Raw genomic sequence first — 22153 nt, 5'->3', positions numbered from 1 at the left:
CCCTCAGTGTACACAAGACTTATTGATTGACCATCGGTGTACACAAGACTTATCGATTGACCCTCAGTGTACACAAGACTTATTGATTGACCATCGGTGCACACAAGACTTATCGTTTAACCATCGGCGCACACGAGACTTATCAATTCACCATCGGTACACACGAGTAGTGTTGCTCGCGAATATTCGCAATTCGAATATTATTCGCGAATATCGCATATTCGCGAATTCGCGAATTTCGCGAATATAGCGCTATATATTCGTAATTACGAATATTCGTTTTTTTTTTTTTTTTTTTTGTTTCTTCACAGTACACAACACAGTGATCATCCCTCTCTGCTTCCAGCTTGTGTGGTGTAAAGAAGGCTGTAATACTACTGTGTGAGACTGCCGTGCGAAAATTCGCATATGCGAAAATTAGCACATGCGAATATTCGCATATGTGAATTTTCGCGTATGCTAATTTTGTATATGCAAATTTTCACATATGTTAATTTTCGCATACGCGAATTTACGCATATGCGAAAATAAAACGAGGAGATAACGGATATGCGAATATTCGCGAATATATGACGAATATTCGTCCATATATTCGCGAATATTCGCGAATTCGAATATGGCCTATGCCGCTCAACACTACACACGAGACTTATCGATTAACTATCGGTGCACAAGAGACTTATTGATTGACAATCCGTGCACACGAGACTTATCAATTGACCATCAGTGAACACGAGACTTATCGATTGACCATTGGAGCAAACGAGACTTATTGATTGACCATCAGTGCACACAAAACTTATCGACTGGCCATCGGTGCAAACAAGACTTCTCGATTGACGATCGGTGCAAACGAAACTTATCGATTGACCATCGGTGCATAGGAGACTTATCGATTGATCATCGGTGCATAGGAGACTTATGGATTGCACACAAGACTTTAGCATCTATCGAATGCGTCACCAAGAATTGTGCTGGCTCCTCAATTTCTGGTGGACACAACTGGGCACCGGTATGAAATGCATTGTGTAAAAGGAGGAGGGGGGGCTACGTTGCTTTACTATTCCATGTACAAAAGATCAGGTGAAGAAGCCTTCATTTCAGCCATGAGTGTCAGATAAGACCAGCAGCGATTCCCTCTTCCGTTCAGCCCATGCAGAGACCCAATGTTATCATATAACGCTCCGGTTTATGAGAGGTGAGAAAGTGTCTGCTCCGCTGAGCTGTCTGTACATGGTGGGGGGGTGCAGCAGATGTGGGATGGAGAGGGGGGCTTTCGGTACAATTGGCTGTTAGGATTTGACAGGCAGCCTGCCCCCTCCTTCTCCTTGCAGCCTGCCTATGTGTATGTGAGAAAATGGGTTTAAAGTGCTCTAGGATTTGCTGGCGTCTATATCACAGTGATCCTGCGAGCTTCTAAAGAGAGAGAGAGAGAGACGGCCAAAGATCCAGGCAGGAGTGCTTGCTTCCAATGGCACGGGCACCCCTCGTTGCTTGCATGCTGTGTATCGGGTTCTCTGTGGTCTCCTATGTCTCTGCTGGTGGCAGTGAAGGTAAGAGTCACTTTGCTCTGGTCTGACACTTTCATAGCTTCGCCTCCACTTTATGTTGTATTCCATGCAGATTTTTTATTTTATTATTATATTATTATTATTTTTGAAATGAGACTTCCATTATTTACTGCAAATTTAAGAAGCTGCCGAAAAAATTGTGGCAGAACATGCCAGGGGAAAGGGATAATGGTCTGCCATTCTAAAGTTGCAGCTGTCATTGATCCGAGGTTGCTTTGAAGGTACATAAAATACTCTGAGGTCCTCCGGATAACGCCGGCTCGTTCTTTGCCTGGGGCGACAAGGTGGGACACATCCTTTGAAGTGTGGACAATAGCTGGGGAGCTGCCAAACTTGATATCTCTATCGGATGACTGACACTATCGTAGCTGTGCCGAGTTGCACAGTTCCCCATGTCGCGCCTTCTCTCTCTCTGCCACATCTAACTTATTCCAAGTCAGACAGACCCTACAGAAAAGCCCAGGTATAGATGTGAGTCTGATGGCGTCTATGGGATCTAAATATTCATATTAAATCATAGTCGTATTTAGGATGGATAGTAGTCAGCTTAGACCAGTCTGCCGCCCACATAAAACATCTCGTATCCTACATATAGGATGTCATCCATCTAACAAATCCTGTAGATCACTGTTGTGATGGGATCCGGTGACAATTGATCCCGTAGAGTTGGGTCCCGACAATCACGGGTCACGTCTTACTGTAACTCGCCTGATATTTTAATACTCTGGGAGATACGCAGGATCAGAGATGTCTGCAGCCGCTTATCTCCCCATGACAGTGAACATGTATCACGTAGCCGCACAGGCTGTAGTTGTTCATGCCAGAATTGGGAGAGATAGCTGTCGGCCAAACAAGCATCCTGCTGATCATGATCTACAATGTATGGTCGGCTTTATACACAGTGAAGGAGGAACTGTATAGTAGACCACAACCACTAATATCCAGTACCAGTCTCCAACAAACCCCAGTAAACATCATATAGGAGTTCCTCCAGTGGATGTAAGTGGTGATGGAGGTGGAATGTGACTGATCCCACCACCGTATCTGTATCCAGGCCATTGGAGGGCCCCCCTTGTGCCACGGATGAATAAAATTCCACAGATCCCACATGCTGCCAGTGTTCACCAATTGGCAAGACTCTGGCATACAGAAGATAGCTATTCCTGCTTTCCCCCGAGCGCCTTCCTTCTCCTCACTATTAAGTCACTCAGATTCTTACACCTGAAGGAAATCATAAAGACTGATGGATCCCGGATACACAGTCATAATTCCTCGCCACCCCTCTACATGATTACAATGTCTGGCTCTTCAGCTACCTATATGCCTGTCATTCATCTGACAGCTATTCCTCTCAACTCCCCCATATATATGCTTACTCAGCTTGCTCGAGCGTGCATGTGTTTTCAATGGGGAGGGGAGAGTAAGCTACAGCAAAACCCTTCTGTTCTCTTCCAGACTCCCGGTCCTCCTCCAGGCTCCCTGTCCTCCTCCTAATCTCTCTGACCTCCTCCTGACCTGTATGTCCTCCTCCTGACTTGTAATAAAATTGAAAAAGGGGACAACCGTATATGGCGCCTCGTGTATTACCCCAGTGGAATCAAAAGTAGGTATGAGATATAGCATCTGGGGCAATATAATGCCCCCTTCAGATGGCCGCTCACCTTGATATAAAAGAATAAAGGCGTATCACCCAACACCCAGCAAGGGGGGGGGGGTACAGGATGGGAGGTCAGCTGCTGTGCCGCAGGTCGCTGGACTCAGAGAGGGTCCTGGTAGAGATGCGAGGATTAGGAGAAAAAGACCTTTAAACCGGCGCTGCTGATTCACCACATCAGAGACAGGGATAGGGGTTCAGGAACCTCTTGGGATCCACTTTTATTGAGATTACAATCTCAATAAAAGTGGATCCCAAGTGGTTCCTGAACCCCTATCCCTGTCTCTGATGTGGTGAATCAGCAGCGCCGGTTTAAAGGTCTTTTTCTCCTAATCCTCGCTCCTCCTGACCTGTATGTCCTCCTCCAGACCCTCTTTCCCATCCAGACTGCTGTTCCTTCCAGACTCCTCTTTCCTCTTCACACTCTGTTTGTCCTCCCCGAGTTCTTTCTGTCCTACCCCAGACTCCTCTCTCTGCTCTAAACCTCTGTGTCCCCTCCAGATTGCTCTGTCTCCTCCAGATCCCTCTAACCTCCTCCAGACTCCCTGTCCTCCTCCTAATCCCTCTGGCCTCCTCCAGTTCCCTCTAACCTCCTCCAGACCTCTATGTCCTCCTCCAGATCCCTATAACCTCCTCCAGACCTCTATGTCCTCCTCCAGTTCCCTCTAACCTCCTCCAGACCTCTATGTCCTCCTCCAGATCCCTCTAACCTCCTCCAGACCTCTATGTCCTCCTCCAGATCCCTCTAACCTCCTCCAGACCTCTATGTCCTCCTCCAGATCCCTCTAACCTCCTCCAGACCTCTATGTCCTCCTCCAGATCCCTCTAACCTCCTCCAGACCTCTATGTCCTCCTCCAGATCCCTCTAACCTCCTCCAGACCTCTATGTCCTCCTCCAGATCCCACTAACCTCCTCCAGACCTCTATGTCATCCTTGAGATCCCTCTAACCTCCTCCAGACCTCTATATCCTTCTCCAGACCTCTATGTCCTCCTCCAGATCCTCTAACCTCCTCCAGACCTCTATGTCCTCCTCAAGACCTGTTTGTCCGCCTCCAGACCCTCTTTCCCATCCAGACTGCTGTTGCCTCCAGACTCCTCTTTCCCCTTCAGAACACGTTTGTCCTCTCTGAGGCCTTTCTGTCCTACCCCAGACTCCTCTCTCTGCTCCAAACCCCTATGTCCCCTCCAGATTTCTCTGTTTCCTCCAGATCTCTCTAACCCATTTAGACTCATGTGTCTACTGTTCCCCTTCAGATGCCTTTGCCCCCTTAAGACCCCTCTATTGTCGTCAAGACTACCCTTTCCCCTCCAGACTCATCTATCTCCCTCCATACCCCACCATTCCCTCCAGACTCGTCTGTTCCTACAGACACCACTGTCCTCCACCAGATCCCTCTGTTCCCTCCAGAGTCCTCTCTCTTCCTTTGTTTGTCCCCCTTCTGCCCCTTCTTTTTTTTCCTTTAGACCCCTCTGTTCCATGACAGTCATGTGAGACCATGTTTGTGGAGGCTTAGGTCATGTGAGGCCATGTGTGTGGAGGCTTAGGTCATGTGAGGCCATGTTTGTGGAGGCCCTAGTCACATAATATCCTGTGTGTGGATATTTCAGTCATGTAATGTCCTGTTGAAGAGATATAGTGTCTGGGTCATGTGGAATTCTACATTTGAAGGCCTTGATCATGTATAACCTATATTTAGATATTTCAATTATGTTATATCCCATATGTGGAGGTCTCGATTATGTAGAGCAGTTTACTCTTCTCAGTCATGTAATGTCCTGTGTGTGGAGGTCTTGGTCCTAAAACACCCTGTATGTGGAGGCCTCAGTCGTGTAATAACTGGTGTGTGGAGGTCTAAGTCCTGTGTGTGGAGGTCTCGGTTATGAAATGTCCTGTGTGGAGATCTGATAATGTAATGTCCGATGTGTGAAGGTCTCGGTCATGTAATGTCTTGTCTTAGGACAACTAGGTTACGTAATGTCCAGTGTGTGGAGGTCTCGCTCATGTTAGGTCATGTGGGGTGGTCTTAGTCATGTATCATCTGGTGTGTGGAAGTCTTGGTCATGTAATGTCCTGTGCATTGAGGCTTCGGTCATGTAATGTCATTTGCTTGGAGGTTTCAGTCATGTTATGTACGGTTTGTGGAGGTCTTGGTCATGTAATGTCCTGCGTAGAGGTCTTGGTTATGTACTGTTCTGTGTAAAAGTCTTGGTCATATAATGTTCTGTCTTTGAAGGTCTTAGTCATGTAATGTCCTGCGTGTGGAAGTCTAAGTCATACTATGTCCTGTCTTTGGACGTCTCAGTCATGTAATGTCCTTTGTAGAGGTTTCGGTCATTTAAAGTTCCCTTTTTGGACGTCTCTGTCATGTAATATCCAGTTTGTGAAGATATGTGTGTGGAAGTATTGGTCATGTAATCTCCTTTGTGGGGACGTTTTGGTCATATAATACCCTGTGCAGAGGCCTCTGTCATGTAATGTCCTGTGTGTTGAGGTCTCTGTCATATAATGTCCTGTGTAGAGGTCTCTGTCATGTTATGTCCTGTGTGGAGGTCTTGCTATATAATGCCCTGTGTATGGTGGTCTCAGTCATGTAATGTCTTGTCTTTGGACAACTTAGTTATGTAATGTCCAGTGTGTGGAGGTTTTGGTCATGTAATGTTTTTTGAATGGAGGTCGCTTCATTATGTCCTGTGTGTGGAGGTCTCATGATGTAATGTCCTGTGTGTGGAGGTCTCGAACCTGTAATGTCCTGTGTGTGTGTGGAGGTCTCACCATGTAATGTTCTATGTGTGTGTGAAGGTCTCATCATGTAATGTTCTATGTGTGTGTGGAGGTCTCATCATGTAAGGTTCTTTATGTGTGTGGAGGTGTCATCATGTAATGTTCCGTGTGTGTGTGTGTGGAGGTGTCATCATGTAATGTTCCGTGTGTGCGTGTGGAGGTCTCATCATATAATGTTCTGTGTGTGTGTGGAGGTCTCATCATGTAAAGTTCTGTGTGTGTGCGTGTGGAGGTCTCATCATATAATGTTCTGTGTATGTGTGTGGAGGTCTCATCATGTAAAGTTCTGTGTGTGTGTGGAGGTCTCATCATGTAAAGTTCTGTGTGTGTGTGGAGGTCTCATCATGTAATGTTCTGTGTATGTGTGTGGAGGTCTCATCATGTAATGTTCTGTGTATGTGTGTGGAGGTCTCATCATGTAAAGTTCTGTGTGTGTGGAGGTCTCATCATGTAAAGTTCTGTGTGTGTGTGGAGGTCTCATCATGTAATGTTCTGTGTATGTGTGTGGAGGTCTCATCATGTAAAGTTCTGTGTGTGTGTGGAGGTCTCATCATGTAAAGTTCTGTGTGTGTGTGGAGGTCTCATCATGTAAAGTTCTGTGTGTGTGTGGAGGTCTCATCATGTAAAGTTCTGTGTGTGTGTGTGGAGGTCTCATCATGTAATGTTCTGTGTATGTGTGTGGAGGTCTCATCATGTAAAGTTCTGTGTGTGTGGAGGTCTCATCATGTAAAGTTCTGTATGTGTGTGGAGGTCTCATCATGTAATGTTCTGTGTGTGTGTGGAGGTCTCATCATGTAATGTTCTGTGTATGTGTGTGGAGGTCTCATCATGTAAAGTTCTGTGTGTGTGGAGGTCTCATCATGTAAAGTTCTGTGTGTGTGTGGAGGTCTCATCATGTAATGTTCTGTGTATGTGTGTGGAGGTCTCATCATGTAAAGTTCTGTGTGTGTGTGGAGGTCTCATCATGTAAAGTTCTGTGTGTGTTGAGGTCTCATCATGTAAAGTTCTGTGTGTGTGGAGGTCTCATCATGTAAAGTTCTGTGTGTGTGTGTGTGGAGGTCTCATCATGTAAAGTTCTGTGTGTGTGTGTGGAGGTCTCATCATGTAAAGTTCTGTGTGTGTGGAGGTCTCATCATGTAAAGTTCTGTGTGTGTGTGGAGGTCTCATCATGTAAAGTTCTGTTTGTGTGGAGGTCTCATCATGTAAAGTTCTGTGTGTGTGTGGAGGTCTCATCATGTAAAGTTCTGTGTGTGTGTGGAGGTCTCATCATGTAAAGTTCTGTGTGTGTGTGGAGGTCTCATCATGTAAAGTTCTGTGCGTGTGTGGAGGTCTCATCATGTAAAGTTCTGTGTGTGTGTGGAGGTCTCATCATGTAAAGTTCTGCGTGTGTGTGTTTGGAGGTCTCATCATGTAAAGTTCTGTGTGTGTGTGTGGAGGTCTCATCATGTAATGTTCTGTGTATGTGGAGGTCTCATCATGTAAAGTTCTGTGTGTGTGTGGAGGTCTCATCATGTAAAGTTCTGCGTGTGTGTGTGTGGAGGTCTCATCATGTAAAGTTCTGTGTGTGTGTGTGGAGGTCTCATCATGTAAAGTTCTGTGTGTGTGTGTGGAGGTCTCATCATGTAATGTTCTGTGTATGTGGAGGTCTCAGCCATCTCCTGCCCTCCTCTGTACACCATGTTTATCTTGACACATACTGTATAGTGTTTGAGGGTAACCTACAGGTTCTGTATTTTCTCGCCCTCCATCCTGCACCAGGCCCAGAGTTGCCCCACTTTGAGAGCTTTGAGCAGATCCCTTTAACGTCATCGGCCAGAACAGAGATGGCTCTTGGCGCTGGTCACTTCCAGGTTATGGGCTCGGCATCTGGCTGGTAGCGGTTCCCTGTCCCCTCCTCCGCTCAGGGAATGACCTCTAGGTCCTTCTGTCGAATATTATTTCTTTATCTAATAGAACCTCTGAAGTGAACCACAGAGGATAAGATGGCCGCCGGTCCTCATAATGTAGTATATAATTGCCCCGAAACACCCGTCTACCGGGAACTACACAACGGCAATATACGCCGCAATGTGGGGAGAACCGTGCATTTTATATCAAGGACGTGTATAGTCACATTAATGTGGAAAGATATATGTGATGTGGTTGTACATTTGTGTGTTATATATAAGGTGGTAGACGTGTTATATATATATCTGTAAGGTGTTATATGTACTGGTGTTATATATATATATATATAAGCTGTTATATGTACTGGTGTTATATATATATATATATATATATATATATATATATATATATATATATAAGGTGTTATATGTACTGGTGTTATATATATAAGGTGTTATATGTAGGGGTGTTATATATATAAGGTGTTATATGTACTGGTGTTATATATATAAGGTGTTATATGTGCTGGTGTTATATATATAAGGTGTTATATGTACTGGTGTTATATATATATATATATATATATATATATATATAAGGTGTTATATGTACTGGTGTTATATATATATAAGGTGTTATATGTACTGGTGTTATATATATAAGGTGTTATATGTACTGGTGTTATATATAAGGTGTTATATGTAGGGGTGTTATATATATAAGGTGTTATATGTACTGGTGTTATATATATATATATATATATATATATATATATATATATATATGTATATATAAGGTGTTATATGTACTGGTGTTATATATATAAGGTGTTATATGTGCTGGTGTTATATATATATAAGGTGTTATATGTAGGGGTGTTATATATATAAGGTGTTATATGTACTGGTGTTATATATATAAGGTGTTATATGTACTGGTGTTATATATATATATAAGGTGTTATATCTACTGGTGTTATATATATAAGGTGTTATATGTACTGGTGTTATATATAAGGTGTTATATGTAGGGGTGTTATATATATAAGGTGTTATATGTACTGGTGTTATATATAAGGTGTTATATGTAGGGGTGTTATATATATAAGGTGTTATATGTACTGGTGTTATATATAAGGTGTTATATGTACTGGTGTTATATATAAGGTGTTATATGTACTGGTGTTATATATAAGGTGTTATATGTACTGGTGTTATATATAAGGTGTTATATGTAGGGGTGTTATATATATAAGGTGTTATATGTACTGGTGTTATATTTAAGGTGTTATATGTAGGGGTGTTATATATATAAGGTGTTATATGTACTGGTGTTATATATAAGGTGTTATATGTACTGGTGTTATATATAAGGTGTTATATGTACTGGTGTTATATATAAGGTGTTATATGTACTGGTGTTATATATAAGGTGTTATATGTAGGGGTGTTATATATATAAGGTGTTATATGTACTGGTGTTATAGATATAAGGTGTTATATGTAGGGGTGTTATATATATAAGGTGTTATATGTACTGGTGTTATAGATATAAGGTGTTATATGTACTGGTGTTATATATATATAAGGTGTTATATGTACTGGTGTTAAAGATATAAGGTGTTATATGTACTGGTGTTATATATATATAAGGTGTTATATGTACTGGTGTTATATATATAAGGTGTTATATGTACTGGTGTTATATATATATATATATATATATATATATATATGGTGTTATATGTACTGGTGTTATATATATAAGGTGTTATATGTACTGGTGTTATATATATAAGGTGTTATATGTGCTGGTGTTATATATATATAAGGTGTTATATGTACTGGTGTTATATATATAAGGTGTTATATGTAGGGGTGTTATATATATAAGGTGTTATATGTACTGGTGTTATATATATAAGGTGTTATATGTGCTGGTGTTATATATATATATAAGGTGTTATATGTACTGGTGTTATATATATAAGGTGTTATATGTGCTGGTGTTATATATATATAAGGTGTTATATGTACTGGTGTTATATATATATAAGGTGTTATATGTACTGGTGTTATATATATATAAGGTGTTATATGTACTGGTGTTATATATATAAGGTGTTATATGTACTGGTGTTATATATATATAAGGTGTTATATGTACTGGTGTTATATATATAAGGTGTTATATGTAGGGGTGTTATATATATAAGGTGTTATATGTACTGGTGTTATATATATAAGGTGTTATATGTACTGGTGTTATATATATATATATATATGGTGTTATATGTACTGGTGTTATATATAAGGTGTTATATGTACTGGTGTTATATATATATAAGGTGTTATATGTACTGGTGTTATATATATATATATATAAGGTGTTATATGTACTGGTGTTATATATATAAGGTGTTATATGTACTGGTGTTATATATATAAGGTGTTATATGTACTGGTGTTATATATATATATATATATATATATATATATATGGTGTTATATGTACTGGTGCTATATATATATATATGTATATATATATATATATAAATATATATATATATATATATATATATATAAGGTGTTATATGTACTGGTGTTATGTATATAAGGTGTTATATGTACTGGTGTTATATATATAAGGTGTTATATGTACTGGTGTTATATATATATAAGGTGTTATATGTACTGGTGTTATATATATAAGGTGTTATATGTACTGGTGTTATATATATAAGGTGTTATATGTACTGGTGTTATATATATAAGGTGTTATATGTAGGGGTGTTATATATATAAGGTGTTATATGTACTGGTGTTATATATATATAAGGTGTTATATGTGCTGGTGTTATATGTACTGGTGTTTTATATATATATATATATATATATATATATATATATATATATATATGGTGTTATATGTACTGGTGTTATATATATATATATATATATATATATATATATATATATATATATATATATATAAAGTGTTATATGTACTGGTGTTATATATATAAGGTGTTATATGTACTGGTGTTATATATATAAGGTGTTATATGTACTGGTGTTATAGATATAAGGTGTTATATGTACTGGTGTTATATATATAAGGTGTTATATGTATTGGTGTTATATATATATAAGGTGTTATATGTACTGGTGTTATATATATATATATATATAAGGTGTTATATGTACTGGTGTTATATATATAAGGTGTTATATGTACTGGTGTTATATATATAAGGTGTTATATGTACTGGTGTTATATATATAAGGTGTTATATGTAGGGGTGTTATATATATAAGGTGTTATATGTACTGGTGTTATATATATATATAAGGTGTTATATGTGCTGGTGTTATATGTACTGGTGTTATATATATATATAAGGTGTTATATGTGCTGGTGTTATATATATATATATATATATATATATATGGTGTTATATGTACTGCAGAATAGTGAGTGAAGCTCTGGAGGTGACTGCAGTATAAGACATATTGTAACTGCAGAATAGTGAGTGCAGCTCTGGAGGTGACTGCAGTATAAGACATATTTTAACTGCAGAATAGTGAGTGCAGCTCTGGAGGTGACTGCAGTATAAGACATATTGTAACTGCAGAATAGTGAGTGCAACTCTGGAGGTGACTGCAGTATAAGACATATTGTAACTGCAGAATAGTGAGTGCAGCTCTGGAGGTGACTGGAGGATAAGACATGATGTAACAGCAGAATAGTGAGTGCAGCTCTGGAGGTGACTGCAGTATAAGACATATTGTAACTGCAGAATAGTGAGTGCAACTCTGGAGGTGACTGCAGTATAAGACATATTGTAACTGCAGAATAGTGAGTGCAGCTCTGGAGGTGACTACTGTATAAGACATATTGTAACTGCAGAATAGTGAGTGCAGCTCTAGAGGTGACTGCAGTATAAGACATATTGTAACTGCAGAATAGTGAGTGCAACTCTGGAGGTGACTGCAGTATAAGAAATATTGTAACTGCAGAATAGTGAGTGCAACTCTGGAGGTGACTGCAGTATAAGACATATTGTAACTGCAGAATAGTAAGTGCAACTCTGGAGGTGACTGCAGTATAAGATGTGCTGTAACTGCAGAATAGTGAGTGCAGCTCTGGATGTGACTGGAGGATAAGACATGATGTAACAGCAGAATAGTGAGTGCAGCTCTGGAGGTGACCAAAGGATAAGATATAATTTAACAGCCGAATAGTGAGTGCAGCTCTGGATGTGACTGGAGGTAAGACATGATGTAACAGCAGAATAGTGAGTGCAGATCTGGAGGTGACTGGATGATAACACATGATGTAACAGCAGAATAGTGAGTGCAGCTCTGGATGTGACTGGAGGTAAGACATGATGTAACAGCAGAATAGTGAGTGCAGCTCTGGATGTGACTGGAGGTAAGACATGATGTAACAGCAGAATAGTGAGTGCAGATCTGTAGGTGACTGGAGGTAAGACATGATGTAACAGCAGAATAGTGAGTGCAGATCTGGAGGTGACTGGAGGTAAGACATGATGTAACAGCAGAATAGTGAGTGCAGATCTGGAGGTGACTGGAGGTAAGACATGATGTAACAGCAGAATAGTGAGTAGACACACCTTATTGTCTCTGTCTCCTTCCTCTGTGCAGTGAGGTACAGGACCTGCGGTTGCCCCCTCCCTCTATCTTACCTGCCTCAGGCCACATGTCCCCCCTTGCTACTGCACTGGCTGTTATAAGATTAGGGAGCATGCCTGCTGGAGGTCTGTATATAATAGGTCTGTATATAATAGGTCTATATATATATATATATATATATATATATATATATATACACGGTGTGTATATAATATATAATACTTCTATATATAATAAGTCTATGTATATATAATATATAATAAGTCTGTATATATAATATATAATAGGTCTGTTTATAATATATAATAGGTCTGTATATAATATATAATAGGTCTGTATATAATATATAATAGGTCTGTATATATAATATATAATAGGTCTGTTTATAATATATAATAGGTCTGTTTATAATATATAATAGGTCTGTATATAATATATAATAGGTCTGTATATAATATATAATAGGTCTGTATATAATAAATAATAGGTCTGTTTATAATATATAATAGCTCTGTATATAAAATATAATAGGTCGGTATATAATATATAATAGATCTGTATATAATAGGTCTGTATATAATATACAATAGGTCGGTATATAATAAATAATAGGTCTGTATATAATATATAATAGGTCGGTATATAATATATAATAGATCTGTATATAATATATAGTAGGTCTGTATATAATATATAATAGGTTAATATATAATAGGTCTGTATATAATATATAGTAGGTCTGTATATAATATATAATAGGTCTGTGTATAATACATTAGGTCTGTATATAATATATAATAGGTCTGTATATAATATATAATCGGTCTGTATATAATATATAATAGATCTGTATATAATATATAATAGGCTAATATATAATATATAATAGGTCTGTATATAATATATTAGGTCTGTATATAATATATAATAGGTCTGTATATAATATATAATAGCTCTGTATATAATATATTAGGTCTGTATATAATATGTAATCGGTCTGTATATAATATATAATAGGTCTGTATATAATAGGTCTGTATATAATATATAATAGGTCTGTATATAATATATAATAGGTCTGTATATAATATATGATAGGTCTGTATATAATATATAATAGGTCTGTATATAATATATAATAGGTCGGTATATAATATATAATAGGTCTGTATATAATATATATTAGGTCTGTATAATATATTAGGTCTGTATATAATATATAATCGGTCTGTATATAATATATAATAGGTCTGTATATAATATATAATCGGTCTGTATATAATATATAATAGGTCTGTATATAATATATAATCGGTCTGTATATAATATATAATAGGTCTGTATATAATATATAATAGGTCTGTATATAATATATAATAGGGCTGTTTATAATATATAATAGGTCTGTATATAATATATAATAGGTCTGTATATAATATATAATAGGTCTGTATATAATATATAATCGGTCTGTATATAATATATAATAGGTCTGTATATAATATATAATAGGTCTGTATATAATATATTAGGTCTGTATATAATATATAATAGGTCTGTATATATAATATATAATAGGTCTGTATATAATATATATTAGGTCTGTATATAATATATAATAGGTCTGTATATAATAGGTCTGTATATAATATATAATAGGTCTATATATAATATATAATAGGTCTGTATATATAATATATAATAGGTCTGTATATAATATATAATAGGTCTGTATATAATATATAATAGGTCTGTATATAATATATAATAGGTCTGTATATAATATATAATAGGTCTGTATATAATATATTAGGTCTGTATATAATATATAATAGGTCTGTATATATAATATATAATAGGTCTGTATATAATATATATTAGGTCTGTATATAATATATAATAGGTCTGTATATAATAGGTCTGTATATAATATATAATAGGTCTGTATATAATATATAATAGGTCTGTATATAATATATAATAGGTCTGTATATAATATATAATAGGTCTGTATATATAATATATAATAGGTCTGTTTATAATATATAATAGGTCTGTATATAAAATATAATAGGTCTGTATATAATATATAATAGGTCTGTATATAATATATAATCGGTCTGTTTATAATATATAATAGGTCTGTATATAATATATAATAGGTCTGTATATAATATATTAGGTCTGTATATAATATATAATAGGTCTGTATATAATATATAATAGGTCTGTATATAATATATTAGGTCTGTATATAATATATCATAGGTCTGTATATAATATATAATAGGTCTGTATGTAATATATAATAGGTTTGTATATAATATATAATAGGTCTGTATATAATATACTAGGTCTGTATATAATATATAATAGGTCTGTATATAATATATAATAGGTCTGTATATAATATATAATAGGTCTGTATATAATATATAATAGGTCTGTATATAATATATTAGGTCTGTATATAATATATAATAGGTCTGTATATAATATAATAGGTCTGTATATAATATATAATAGGCCTGTATATAATATATAATAGGCCTGTATATAATATATAATAGGTCTGTATATAATATATAATAGGTCTGTATATAATATATTAGGTCTGTATATAATATATAATAGGTCTGTATATAATATAATAGGTCTGTATATAATAAATAATAGGTCTGTATATAATATATAATAGGTCTGTATATAATATATAATAGGTCTGTATATAATATATAATCGGTCTGTATATATAATATATAATAGGTCTGTATATAATATATAATCGGTCTGTATATATAATATATAATAGGTCTGTATATAATATATAATCGGTCTGTATATATAATATATAATAGGTCTGTATATAATATATAATCGGTCTGTATATATAATATATAATAGGTCTGTATATAATATATAATAGGTCAGTATATATAATATATAATAGGTCTGTATATAATATATAATCGGTCTGTATATAATATATAATAGGTCTGTATATAATATATAATAGGTCTGTATATAATATATAATAGGTCTGTATATAATATATTGGGTCTGTATATAATAGGTCTGTATATAATATATAATAGGTCTGTATATAATATATTGGGTCTGTATATAATATATAATAGGTCTGTATATAATATATTGGGTCTGTATATAATATATAATAGGTCTGTATATAATATAATAGGTCTGTATATAATATATAATAGGTCTGTATATAATAAATAATAGGTCTGTATATAATATATAATAGGTCTGTATATAATATATAATAGGTCTGTATATAATATATAATAGGTCTGTATATAATATATAATAGGTCTGTATATAATATATAATAGGTCTGTATATAATATATAATCGGTCTGTATATAATATATAATAGGTCTGTATATAATATATAATAGATCTGTATATAATATATAATCGGTCTGTATATAATATATAATAGGTCTGTATATAATATATAATAGGTCTGTATATAATAGGTCTGTATATAATAAATAATAGGTCTGTATATAATATATAATAGGTCTGTATATAATATATAATAGGTCTGTATATAATATATAATAGGTCTGTATATAATATATAATAGGTCTGTATATATAATATATAATAGGTCTGTTTATAATATATAATAGGTCTGTTTATAATATATAATAGGTCTGTATATAATATATAATAGGTCTGTATATAATATATAATAGGTCTGTATATAATATATAATAGGTCTGTATATAATATATAATAGGTCTGTATATAATATATAATCGGTCTGTATATAATATATAATAGGTCTGTATATAATATATAATAGGTCTGTATATAATATATAATAGGTCTGTATATAATATATAATAGGTCTGTATATAATATATAATAGGTCTGTATATAATATATAATAGGTCTGTATATAATATATAATAGGTCTGTATATAATATATAATAGGTCTGTATATAATATATAATAGGTCTGTATATAATATATAATAGGTCTGTATATAATATATAATAGGCGCCCTGGTTGGGAAACACTGATGGGGATTTATTATCGTGAAACCTACCGTATACCGTATACTTTTTTTCTAGGGTTGTAAATTCTGACACATTGTCCGTGCTCCAAAATTGTGTCTCACACGAGCCAGAAAATCAGACTGAAACCCACAGACCCTTCAGTTTGCATTCGGGTTTGAGAAACGGCGTCGTGTCCGCGGTCAGATTCACAAAACCGCCAGATTTATCATTATAACCTACAGAAAGTCTCCAAATCAGCAGTGTCCAAAATTCACCGTTATATTTTTCAATTATTTTTCTTATTATTTTTGCTGTTTTTTTTTTTTTTTTTGTTTTCTTTTAAACAACCTTTTTTTTTTTATCTTTAATTAGTTTTATAAAAAAATAAAAAAAAACGTTTTAACCCCTAATCGGTTCATTTCCACGTGGTGTCGTTGTTAATTTTATTTCCCAATTTTTTTTTTAATTTTATTTCATTTTTTACTATTGACACATATTTATCCCCTTAACCCCTTAAGGACCAGTTTTTCCCTCTTCCTCATAACACTTTCAATGTTGCCCCTCCAGACCCATATGAGGCTTGTTGTTTTTTGCGTCACCAATTGTACTTTGTAATGACATCACTTATTTTATAACAATCTGCAGCGAAACAAACAAAAAACAAAACTACGGTAATTTGTGGGGTGAAATTGAAAAAAACTATTTTGTAGCTTTTGGGGGATTCCGTTTTTACGCAGTGTTTTTACACATTATGTTTATTCTGTAGGTCCGTCCGGTTACAAGGAAACCCAATTTATGTAGTTTTTATTTTATTTTACTACTTTATAAAAATGAGAACTACATGCACCATAATTAGTATGTTTAAAATTGTCATCTTCTGACCCCTATAACTTTTTTATTTTTCCGCATACAGGGCTATATGAGGAGCATTTTTTGCGCCGTGGTCTGTAGTTTTTATCGGTACTATTTTTATTTTTATTGGACTTTTTGATCGCTTTTTATTAATTTTTTATGGTATATGAAGTGACCAAAAATGCACAATTTTGGACTTTGTTATTTTTTACGTGTACGCCATCGACCGTGCAATTTAATCTACATAGTTCGGACATTTTTTTTTGTTTTAATTTTATTATTTTATTTAAAGAATGGGAAAAGGGGTGGGGGGGGTTCAAACTTTTATTTATTTAATTTTATTTACCTTAAGGAGGCAGGTAAGGGCCTTACCACCGTCCTCTCAGCTGATCAGGACATCGCGGTGAAACCGCGATGTCCTGATCAGCTGAGAGGACGGTGGTAGGGCCCTTACCTGCCTCCTTAAGGTAGGAGCAGCAGAGCACTGATAATATTGATCTATGCTATGCTATGGCATAGCATATGGTGACCAAAAAATAAATAAAGGGGAGATTTATCAAAACCCGTCCAGAGGAAAAGTTGCTGAGTTGCCCATAGCAACCAATCAGATCGCTTCTTTCATTGAGTACGCTTCAAACCCCGCTAACGGGACCAGGGCGTACAGGTACGCCCTTGGTCCTCAAGTAACTGGACATAAGGGCATACCTGTATGACCTCCGTCCCCAACAGGTTAAAGGGGTTATCCAGGAAAAATTTTTTTTTTAATATATATATATATCAACTGGCTCCAGAAAGTTAAACAGATGTGTAAATGACTTCTATAAAAAAAAAAAATCTTAATCCTTTCAGTACTTATGAGCTGCTGAAGTGGAGTTGTTCTTTTCTGTCTAAGTGCTCTCTGATGACACCTGTCTCGGGAACTGTCCAGAGTAGAAGCAAATCCCCATAGCAAACCTCTTCTACTCTGTGCAGTTCCTGAGACAAGCAGAGATGTCAGCAGAGAGCACTGTTGCCAGACAGAAAAGAACAACTCAACTTCGGCAGCTGATAATTATTGAAAGGATTAAGATTTTTTTAATAGAATTAATAGAAGTAAATTACAAATCTGTTTAACTTTCTGGAGCCAGTTGATATTTATTAAAAAAAATAAAATAAAAAAAAAAGTTTTTTCCTGGAATACCCCTTTAAGGACATCAAGTTTTTTTGTTTTTGTTTTATTTTTATTATTTTTTTTTTCACTTTCTTTTTTCCTTCTCGTATTCTAATAGCCATAACACTTTAAATTATCCACCTACAGACCCATATGGGGGCTTGTTTTTTGCGCCAACAATTGATTTTTGTAATGACATCACTCATTTTACCACCAAATCTACGGTAAAACAAAACCGTAAACAAAATGACCCGTTATCTTTATTCTGTAGGTCCACACACTTACAATAATATCCATATGATATAGGTTTTATGTTATTTTACTACTTGTAAAAAATGATACATTTTTGGATGAAAATTAGTATGCTTAAAATTGTCGTCTTCTGACCCCTATAACCCTTTTATTTTTCCATATACAGGGATATATTAGGGTCATTTTTTGCGCTGTGATCTGTACTTTTTATCGGTACCATTTTTGTTTTGATGGGTTTTTTGATTGCTTTTTCCTGTGTACAAAGTGACCAAAAATACACAATTTTGGGGTTTTGGTATTTTTTTTTACATTTATGCCATTGACCTTGCGGTATATTTAACATGAAATGTTAATAGTTCAGACATTTTTGCACGTTGCCGTACCACATATGTTAATTATTTTTTTTTTTTTACATATTTTAGTTTAAAAAGAAACGGAAAAGTGGGTGATTAAAAGGGATGGGGCTAATTCACATTTATAAAAAAAAAATTTTACACTTTTTTTTTTTAGTCCTCGTAGGGGACTATTGCATGTAATCTTCCGATTGCATGCACTGTTCAATGTTATGACATAGAACAGCATTGATCAGTGTTATCAGTGCTCCATTGCTACAGCCTGCCATGGCTGGAGGCAGGAAGGGGGTCAACTTTGATTGTGGTGTCTAAAGGGTTAATGTCGGGCATCGGCCTGATCGGAGATGTACAGCATGGGTCCTGGCTGCTCATAGCAACCGAGTCCCGTCAGGACCCACCCAATCGCGCTACATACAACAGGAGCGAGACTAGGGCGTACAATTACGCCCAATGTCCTTGGGGTGATATATGTATATATATATATATATATATATATATATATACATATATATATATATATATATATATATATATTGACACCTTCTCTTTATTCTGGGGGTCGATACGATATTAAAATGATCCCCATGTTCACATACTTTTCTAATATTGTACTGTTTAAAAAAATAAAAAATACAACACTATGCCTAGGCATTGCACTGATCCGTTTTATCTACGATCTACTTCTATAGTCTGCCACAAGGCTGACCATGGAAGACGACTGCAACAGAGCAGCAGGAGGCAGGTGAGGAGACCTCCAAATGGCGTCTTAACGTATCCAACCCCCCGCAATTATAATACTCTTTGCTACTCTGACCCTCTTTTTGTATACCTGATGTAATGGCCGTCCTTGTTTGATGTTTACGCCTGTTTTTTTCTTTAAACACTAAAACTTTTAATTAGAAAAAATCATATGTATTCCAAAATTGTGCCAAAAAATTTGCACCAAAATAGTGCCATCAGGTGGAAAAAAAAAAAGATATATGGGTCTTCTAATGGGGCAACACAAATTTTTAAGGTAAAAGTAGTAAAAAAAAAAAATATGTACACATTCGGTATCGCTATGATTAGTGCTGACCCACAGAAAAATGTAAGAATTTACAAGAGATTTATTCAAACCTGTGTAGAGAAATCTTTTTCTACACTGGTTTTGATAAATCTCCCCAAATTTTTTATTTTTTCTGCACAGTGAATGGTGTAAATTTAAAACTCATATAAGGAATGACAATTTTTTTTTCATTTCCACAACATAAAAATGACTTAATAAAAATTATATATATTAGTTAGGAGTAGCCGTATTAGTCCAGTGATGCCGTATTAGTCCAGGTACCGCATACAAGATACTGCAACTACCGATGATTTTGCTTTATATATATATATATATACACAAAAAAAGTAAGGCGACTGCGGCACACAGATTCGTGCAAAAAATAAAGTTGTGTTTATTTCATGAACAAGAGCTCTTACTTTTTTTGGATGTGTGTTGGGCCGTGACCGGGGCCCCAGAGACTGGCGTGCACCTATCATTTGCTGGCCTGGAAGTGCTGCTCCCCTTCATATATATATATATATATATATATATATATATATATATATATAAACCCCAGAATGGTGGCGTTTAATAGTTCAATTTGTCATCCAAAAGAACAAGCCCTCACAAGGCTTTATTAATGGACAAAAAATTAAAAAATGTCATTATTTGAAGGCAGTGATGGAAATACAAAAAAAAAAATTCTTGGCATTAAGGGAGATCTGTAGTGCTCTAAACTTTATCCCCTATCCGAAGAATTGGGGATAAGTTATAGATTGCGGGGGGTCCGAGCGCTGGGGCCCCCTGCAATCTCCTTTACGGGGCCGCGGCAATGTACAGGTAAGGGGGCGTTCTGTCCCCCCATGACGCGGCAGCCGGCACGCCCCTCTATGTATCTCTATGGGATTTATGGAGGGGCATGTCGGCTGCCTAATCCTGATAACCTCTAGAAGTGGGAACCATGATTGGAGCCTGTATACGGATGTAACACACTTTTACATATATATATATATATATATATATATATATATATATATACATACACATACCTCCTCAATAATAATTAGTTTTTCTCTAAATAAAAATCTCCATATCCAAATCTTGCTGATCTGGTGAGGCCCGTCCTGGATCTTCATCATTACCTCATACATTCTCCACCATGGCGCCCTCTGTTGTTATGGTTGTGTCTGTGCTTATAGATGGATGTAGATGAGGTCACATCTTTGTTGCTGAAGACAATCGCACATCTAGGTTCCTCCTCCTGAGGAAAATGTGTCTCTGTGAATCCTTTAAAAAGTGTTTAAATATCCTCTGGTGTCTTCCTGGAGTCTCCACACCAAGTGACACGAGCCGCCATCTTTTCTTTTTCCCAGAGTTGTGAGGTACAGATGTGAGGTAAAGATGTGAAGTAAAGTTTTGCAGTAAGGATGTGAGGTAAAGTTGTGTAGTAAGTGTCAGAACCTATAGGGTTAAAAGGTTCTGACAGGTTCTTTGTTGTTTTTTTGTTGCTAGGTTACGCCCGGCTGTCTGGACTGGTCAGCTGACCTTGATTGGAGCACCTGTTCTGGCTCCATATAAGCTGGCAGTCTACTCCTAGTCTTTGCCTGCTAAAGAGCTCAGTTTGTATTCCTAGCTAGCTTTAGGGTATGTTCACACTGTGGTATTCCCACGGAATTCCGCTCACGAATTCTGCACAGTGAACGTTAGCATCAATGTGAATGGGTCTTCCGCTAAACCCGTTCACACAGCGGAATTTCAGCTGCGGACAATTCTGCCGCGAGCGGAGAATCAGCGACACATCTGCAGTGTGAACATACTCTTATACTGTTTCTGTTATATCTGGCATAAAGATCTGAGGTAAAGATGTGAGGTAAAGATGTGCAGTAAGGATGGGAGGTAAAGATATCTTGTAAAGATGTAAGACTATTATAACCATCAT

At 35.8% G+C, this 22153-nt stretch overlaps 1 protein-coding gene across 4 annotated transcripts in view; it reads left to right on the top strand.

Annotated features, from left to right (window-relative positions):
• The window catches only part of EPHA8 (EPH receptor A8), an 83276-nt gene that overhangs the window by 2843 nt on the left and 58280 nt on the right, over positions 1 to 22153 (top strand). For 3 of the 4 annotated variants that reach the window (XM_056542154.1, XM_056542155.1, XM_056542152.1), the window contains exon 1: positions 1397 to 1553. The exons of the other annotated variant lie outside the window; for it this stretch is intronic. In XM_056542154.1, the coding sequence (XP_056398129.1) occupies positions 1472 to 1553 (82 nt within the window). In that variant the 5' untranslated portion in view covers positions 1397 to 1471. Of the gene's footprint in view, positions 1 to 1396; positions 1554 to 22153 lie in introns of those variants that run through there. 4 annotated transcript variants of the gene reach the window in all.

The sequence above is a fragment of the Hyla sarda genome, chromosome 10 (assembly GCF_029499605.1).
Source record: "Hyla sarda isolate aHylSar1 chromosome 10, aHylSar1.hap1, whole genome shotgun sequence".
NCBI classification, from domain to species: Eukaryota; Metazoa; Chordata; class Amphibia; order Anura; family Hylidae; genus Hyla; species Hyla sarda.
The sequence above is the reverse complement of the archived record's forward strand: the minus strand, read 5'-3'. Positions and strand labels throughout refer to the sequence as shown.